The 7424-nt window shown below is 51.3% G+C and overlaps 1 protein-coding gene and 1 long non-coding RNA gene across 2 annotated transcripts in view; both read left to right on the forward strand.

Moving 5' to 3' along the window:
• LOC107118699 overlaps positions 1-3579 on the forward strand; it is a 4572-nt gene extending 993 nt beyond the window's left edge. The window contains exons 2-4 of the long non-coding RNA XR_001482775.1: positions 1233-1278; positions 1532-1663; positions 3532-3579. This is a non-coding gene — a long non-coding RNA (uncharacterized LOC107118699). The remainder of the gene's footprint in view (positions 1-1232; positions 1279-1531; positions 1664-3531) is intronic.
• A 3612-nt stretch (positions 3580-7191) lies between these two features.
• The window catches only part of LOC107118696 (integrin alpha-IIb-like), an 11270-nt gene continuing 11037 nt past the window's right edge, over positions 7192-7424 (forward strand). The window contains exon 1 of the mRNA XM_015421056.1: positions 7192-7227. Within this exon, the coding sequence (XP_015276542.1) occupies positions 7192-7227 (36 nt within the window). The remainder of the gene's footprint in view (positions 7228-7424) is intronic.

Consider the following 7424-nt stretch of genomic DNA (forward strand, 5'->3'; position numbering starts at 1 on the left):
TCCCCGAACCCCTCCCCCCCCAGTGTCCCCCCCCCCCCAAATCTCCAGGTAGTTCCCCACCTGGAGCTGGCAACCCTAACCCTACCACACTGAAGCAGTTGATCCAGGGCTCAGTGCCAGTGGGCAGGAAGAAGCTACCCAGGGGATGGTGTGTGCGCCCGACCTAGCGCTCAAATGACAGGGTTACCAAGGGTGCCTGGCCCCCTTCCACTTGGGACGGGGCCCCCTCAGATTTAGAAGGCTCCAGAAGGGAGGCGCAGGCTGGCTCCCTACCTCAGCTAGGGTTGCCAACTTCAGGCTGGGAAATGGCTGGAAATTTGGGGGCAGAACCTGAGGAGAGCCAGGCTTAAGGGAGGGGAGCAACCTGAACAGGGACGTGATGTCATAAAGTCAACCCTACAGGGCTTCTGTTCAGGGCCTTTTTTTGTAGAAAAAGCCCAGCAGGAACTCATTCGCATAATAGACCACACCCAACAGCAGAAACCCATTAGCATATTAGGCCACACCCCTGACAACACAGCTCATTAGCCCATTAGGCCGCACCCCCATGTTACCAGAAGTGTGGTCATCCAGCCACACCCACCTTTTGCTTCTTATTCTCTTTACCTTGTTTGTTGTCAAAACCCAGGGCTTTTTTTGTAGCAGGGACTCCTTTGCATGTTAGGCCACACACCCCTAATGTAGCCAATCCTAATGAGTTTCTGCTGCTGGGTGTGGCCTATTATGTTAATGAGTTCCTGCTGGGCGTGGCCAACTTGGGAGCCAGCCGGAACTCAGTTCCTGTGCGTTGCTGTCCCAAAATAGCCCCGCTTCTGTTTTCTCCAGGGGAGCTGATCTTTGTCTTTGGTGTGTATCCCATGAGTGTTCAGAGCCGAAGGGGGGGAGTGTTTTCAAGCAGGGCTCTTTTTGTGGCAGGAATTTCTTTGCATATTAGGCGACGCCCCCCCTAATATAGCCAATTCTCAAAGAGCTTACAGCACTCTTCTTACAGGGGCTACTGTCAGCTCTTGGAGGATTGGCTACATTAGGGGTGTGTCGCTTAATATACAAAGGAGTTCCTGCTACAAAAAGAGCCCCAGCCGCCCGATCCAGTATGCATTAGTTTTGCTGACATTTGTGTGAAGTGCCCCAAGCAAGCATGCCGGCTCTGGCAAGTGGGCCTTCTCACATGTAGCGCGCTTGTGGGTCTGTAGCAGTGTCTTTCGCCCTGACCGCCTCTCTTTTTCTTGCAGTCTGGGAGGTTGTTGCTTGGAGCACCTGGTGGATATTACTTTGGAGGTGAGTTCCTACAGCGGGCTGTGAACTGGCGGGGGGGGGGGAGGAAAAGGAAAGGGAGGATTAGACTTAAAGAGTAGTCCTCTCATATCAATGAAAATTTCTCCCTCTGGACACAATCCGCGAACGGCCAGTTCTCACGAAAGCGAATGCACACACAGTCTGACTCCTGAGCCGCTGTCCTGCCAGGTGAGGTGGATGGATTCTGTGCCCCGTTCTTGAGCTGATCCGCATTCGCACCTCCTCTCTTTTCTAGGTCTGGTCTACTCAGTCAACCTCTCGGCGGTGGTCGCAAGCGTCCTCGAGTCTCCTTTGTTGCTGCGGACAGTTAGCCCACAGCAAGTGACGCCCGACTACACTGAAGGAAGTTATGATGATGCATACCGGGGTTAGTTTGCAGTCTCTTTGGAAAGGGAAGAGGTGGTGCTAGCAAGGCGTTCCTAAGGACAGTGTGGTGTAGCGGTTAAGAGTGGCAGGACTTTAATCTGGGAGAACTGGGCTTGATTCCCCATTCCTTCCCATGAAGCCAGCTGAATGACCTTGGGTCAGTCACAGTTCTCTCAGAGCTCTCTCAGCCCCACCTGCCTCACAGGGGAGGGGAAGGGGAGGTGACTGTAAGCCGCTCTGAGGCTAAGTGTGCGCCTGTTCATTTTTTAAGGGACAGGGGGAAAAATGAACCATGGAACTTTTACCTAATCAGAACTGAGCCAGAGTTGCTTAGGGAAAGTCTATGCTAACAAAGGGAACTGCACTACATTTTGTGAAATGATAGAACTCGACAGTCAATGTATAATAGAATTATTCAAGCCAGTGTGTATTAAAAAAGAGAGCCAGTTTGGTGTAGTGGTTAATTGCGCGGACTCTAATCTGGGAGAACCGGGTTTGCTTCCCCACTCCTCCACTTGCACCTGCTGGATAACCTTGGGCAAGCCATAACTCTGGCACAGCTGTTCTTGAAAAAGACCAGTTTCTGTCAATAGCTCTCAGCCCCGCCTACCTCACAGGGTGTCTGTTGTGGGGAGGGGAAGGGAAAGGAGTTTGTAAGCTGCTCTGAGACACCTTTGGGTAGTGAAGGGCGGGGTAGAAATCCAATCTCTTCTTCCTCTTCTTCTTCCTTTGGGTAATGAAAGGCGGGGTATAAATCCAATCTCTTCTTCTTTGGGGAATAGTCTCAGCAAGGAGAAGCCCCTGTCTCTCCCCCCCCCCCATGCAACTACATCCCTCTTGGATCTGGGGGGCAGAACATGGTGCTCCCTGCAAAACTCCCCCTTCCCAAAGGACAGAGCCAGAAAGGAGAGAAAATAAATATGGGGGGGGGGGGAACATGCACTTTCAGTTCCAAACAGCAAAAGTGCTGTGCAGAAATTCGGTATCAACTGGTTATGTTATCTGAGGGGTAGTCATGTTAGCCTACTGCAGTGGGGACCAGCATGGTGCCTGTTACCCCCTCCCTCCCTCCCTCCCTCCATGACAGGGCCCTCCCAGCATCTGTCAACAAAAATAAAGGGATGTCTTGTGGCACCATAAAAAGGACTAACATTTTATCCTAGCATGAGCTTTCATGGAGCAGATCTGGCTTTGACAGACACGTGCAGTTGGTCCTCTCTAGGCAGGGAGAAAGGCATGCTACTATGTAGGGGGCAAGCTGCACATGGGTCAGTGGGCCACAAAACGCAGGAGAACCAGGGTGAGACATCTCTTCTCTCCTATTATATAAAGGCATTTTGGGGTGGCCACCGGCCTATGGGGTGGCGAGAGGAAATGCGCTCCCACAGCCATTGGCCCGCCAGCTGCCACTCAAGACTACTGGCGTGCCATTGGCTGGGTGTTGGAGGGAATGAGGCTAGCTGCCATGGCCCGCGCGTGCCTGGAACAGGCGGGGAGCGGTCAGTTGGGAGACTGACGAGGCCAGCCGCCTTGGAAAGATGGTCCTTCGATCCAGCACCTCTCACTAGCCATTGCCTCAACCAGTCCCAAGTCAGTACCACCCACAGTTGGCTCTTTCCCCAGCACAATCCACCCGTCCTGTATTATTCGATTGAGACGTTAGCGTGCAGCAGGGGGAGCTGCGAGCCTGGCTGCTGGGGAGCCGCCGTGCTCTCCTTTGCCAGTGCGTGGGGGCCCCCCTCCGGCGGCCTCTTTCTAGGGCCCGTTGCCTCTCTTCCCGCAACGAGCCTTGCGCCTAGTAATTTCATAAAACTGACATGTAATCAAGCGAAGTACAGACACTCACACACACCCTTTCCTCCCACGCAGGCTATTCAGTGGCTTTCGGGGAGTTTGATGACGATCCACAGACACCAGGTAAGGGAATGGATTTCTTTGCCAGGGCAAAACGGGGGCAGAGGACAGCCAAGGGGGCTGGAGGGTATTCTTGGAAGACTCTCCCTCCTCCTACTCTTCAGCGGAGGTTCCTTTTGCTAGTCCTGAGGTGCTGGCACCCCTTGCCAGTCCTGTGCCCACCCCGTCTACAAAATATGAATTCTGGCATGAGCATATCTTGCAGGGTTGCTCTCAGACCCAGTGGCGCTCTCTCCAGAATCGATACGGTCCACGATGCCAGGACTGCCCCCTTGTCCCTTCAGCCACAGTGAGCCTTAGATGCCCACCAAAAGCTGAGTCTCCAGCAGGGAACAGCAGGGTCCAAAGAGCTGAGGATCTGGTCTCCCGAAGGATTCCTCTGTCTCTTAGACGGTTCTTCTCTTTGCAGAATACGTTGTGGGTGTTCCAAACAAAAGGCTAACCCAAGGAGCGGTGAGTACCGTGTTCGTCCCGGTGGCTTCTTGAAAGAGGGGTCGCAGGGCTCCTGTCTGTTTGGTCTGCTCTGCATCCAGAGAGAGAGAGAAGAAGAGAAGAGATTGGATTTATACCCCGCCCTTCACTACCCAAAGGAGTCTCAGAGCAGCTCACAATCTCCTTTCCCTCCCCCTCCCCACAACAGACACCCTGTGAGGTACGCAGGGCTGAGAGAGCTCTGACAGAAACTGCTCTTTTTCAAGAACAGCTCTTGTCAGAACTACAGCTTGCCCAAGGTCATCCAGCCAGGTGCAAGAGGAGGAGTGGGGAATCAAACCCGGTTCTCCCAGATTAGAGTCCGCGCACTTAACCACTACGCCAAACTGGCTCTCAGAGTTGGGGAGGGGCACAGCTCTCAATCTTTTAAAAAAGAGATGCGGGGACTGAAGCTCTCCAAATCATCCCAAATGAATCTCAAACTGGCGAGCCCTGGAGACTTGAAACTGCTGTATACTGCAACAGGTCCTTAGTCCAGGGACGTATTGTCTACTCAGCCTGGCAGCAGCTCTCTGAGGTCTCGGGTTGGGTTTTTTTTTTCCTGATCAGCTCCTACCTGATCTTTTTAACTGGAGATGCTGGGGCTTGAACATGGGACCTTCTGCATGCAAAGACAGAGTGCCAGGCAATGTTCCCTCTAAGCTGTAGAGTCCTGCGAGCAAAAATCCTACTTTGTGAGCTACTGGCATTAAAGTTGTGAGCCAGTGATTTGGCTACTGCATAAATCAGTTTGCTCTGGAGCCCTCCTTCCTGAGCTGAGACAAAAATGTGGGAGCCAGAGGCTAAAAAACTGTGAGCTGGCTCACACTGACTCAGCTTAGAGGGAACACTGCCAGGCGGTGGGGCAGAGGTGCTTGTAGGACAGGCCTTGCTACTGAGACATGTCTGCTGATGCCCCATTATATGGGAGGGGCACCCTCCATGCTGTTCTTGCCCCGCCCTGTGGGTGGTGCTGTTGTCCACCTCCCTGGGGAACTTTTAGTTTAGGGGGAGGATTACTGCCTCTTGTTCTCCCAATAAAGACACATGGAACTTGGCAAGAACTCTTTGCTTGGCCATTGGGACATTAAGACAAAACATGCAAATCCATCTATTGTAAAGGTAGGGTTGCCAAGTCTGACTTACCTTGCTGGTGGGGGACTCTGGGGTGGCTCCCGGCGCGCGCTTGCGCACCGCATGCACGTCACAGGGAAGTGACGTCATGACGCAGGGCACGCTGGGGTGGGGCCACAACCATACAAGGGAAAACCATAGAGTTTTCCCTTGTATGGCCGTGGCCCCACCCCCAGCGTGCCCGGTGTCATGACATCACTTCCCTGTGACGTGCACGTTGGGGCGGGGTTCCCCCCGGGGCCCAATTCCCCGGCGTCTGGGAACGGGCCTCTGGGGCGGGGGGAATTCCGCCCCCCGGGGGGACTTGGCAGCCCTATGTTAAGGTGTACTTCTGTCTCTATGACTGGTCTAAGGACTGTCGAAATAAACTGAAATTGAAAATCCATCTTCCGTCTTTGGTACAGCCCCGCATTGAGACTGTGTTTGTGCAGACTAGCCGTGGAATATTTTTTTACAGCTTAAAAGCTACAAAGGGGGATGTACCCCGCCCCTTCTGGAGCCGCAAACTCTCACGTGCTCTGGAGGCAGGTGCCCCCTTTCCTCGGTTCCTTTTTTTTGCCACCATGTAAATAGAAGCATTCCAGGAAGCTCTTTCTTACCTTAGTTTTCGTCAGTGCTTTATTCTGTGTCAACCTCGCTTTCCTTTTTATTGCTCTGTTGCCATAGCAGTTGGGAGGGGGATCAAGACAGTGTGAATTTCAAACGCTTTCCGTTTTAGATGCTTTGATGTTGAGTAGCACTAAAAATGAAAAAGAAGCACTAAAGGACAACCACCAAAGAAATATGGAATCTGTGAAACTGTACAATCTGCAAAAGAACCCAAGAACTGGAAAGAAGTATGCAACCTGCCTGATAATGAAACAGACATATGGATTGAAGCAATGGAACAGGAAATACTATCCATATATGAGAAAGAAGCACGGACTCTCACAAAGTTACCTCCAGGCAGAAAGCCTGTTGGATATAAAATCAAGTATAAAAAATGGGACTGTAGAGTTATACAAAGCATGCCTAGTAGCCAAAGGTTATTCAGAAGAATACGGGACTGACTACTTTGAGACTTTTGCTCCAGTTATCAATCATGCAACATTCAGAACACTCCTTAGTGTCGCAGCATCAAGAGACATGATTGTAGAGCATCTCGATATAAAGACAGCATTCCTCAATGGAGAACTATCTGAAGAAATATTTATGGAACAACCTGAGGGTTTCAAAGTTAAAGGACAAGAAAATTACATTTACAGATTCAACAAAGGACTCTATGGACTAAAACAAGAAACAAAGGCTTGATATGACAAAATTACTGGACTATTGCAGAAGCAAGGCTTTGTGCAAGGGAAAGCTGAACCTTGCCCGTACACTAGAATTAAAAATGGACAATACCAGTACATTCTTGTTTACGTTGACAACTTGATCGTGTCTTGTCAAAACAGAGAGGATGTTAAAGAAATAGCTGATGGACTGAACAAGGAAGTAGAAGTCAAACAGCTTGGAGATGTAAAACACTACCTCGGAACTTTCGCGAGTCACGGCTCACTTCTTCTAATAGATCGAGATGGGGAGCCCTGTTAGTCTGTCTGTAGCAGGAGAAAAGAGCAAGAGTCCAGGAGCACCGTGAAGACTAACAAAATTCGTGGCAGGGGAGGAGCTTTCGTGAGTCACGGCTCACGTCTTCACATACCTACCTAAGGGACCGCCTCGCCCCACATGTTCCCCCAAGGGCACTACGGTCGGGGAATCAACATCTATTGGATGTTCCAGGCCCCCGGTCTATCAGACTTACCATGACCAGACTTACCATGACCAGGAATAGGGTGTTCTCGGCGGCTCCTATCTGGTGGAATGAGCTCCCAGAGGAGATCAGGGCTCTGCGGGACCTAGCACAGTTCCGCAGAGCCTGCAAGACAGAGCTCTTCCGCCAGGCTTTCGAATAGGAGCCGCCGCCACCAGTGTACCACCAACGCACCAGTGTACCATCAACGCCCCATATATGGACATCAGGTTGTGGGCATGTACCATCAACGCCCCATAATCGCTGCATCGTGGGTGAGAACAGGATGTTTAGGGGACGGCCATCTTGCTTTTAGAAATTGTAATTTTGGGAATTGGTTGAGAGGAGCACCAAAAGTGTTTTAATGGTGATGTATTTTTTAATATGTTGTACTGTGTTATTGTTTTATTCGGCGATACGCCTTGTTAGCTGCCCTGAGCCTCCGGGGAGGGCGGGATAAAAATGTAAATAA

Source organism: Gekko japonicus, unplaced genomic scaffold (genome assembly GCF_001447785.1).
Source record: "Gekko japonicus isolate JY-2015 unplaced genomic scaffold, Gekko_japonicus_V1.1 scaffold6017, whole genome shotgun sequence".
NCBI lineage: Eukaryota > Metazoa > Chordata > Lepidosauria > Squamata > Gekkonidae > Gekko > Gekko japonicus.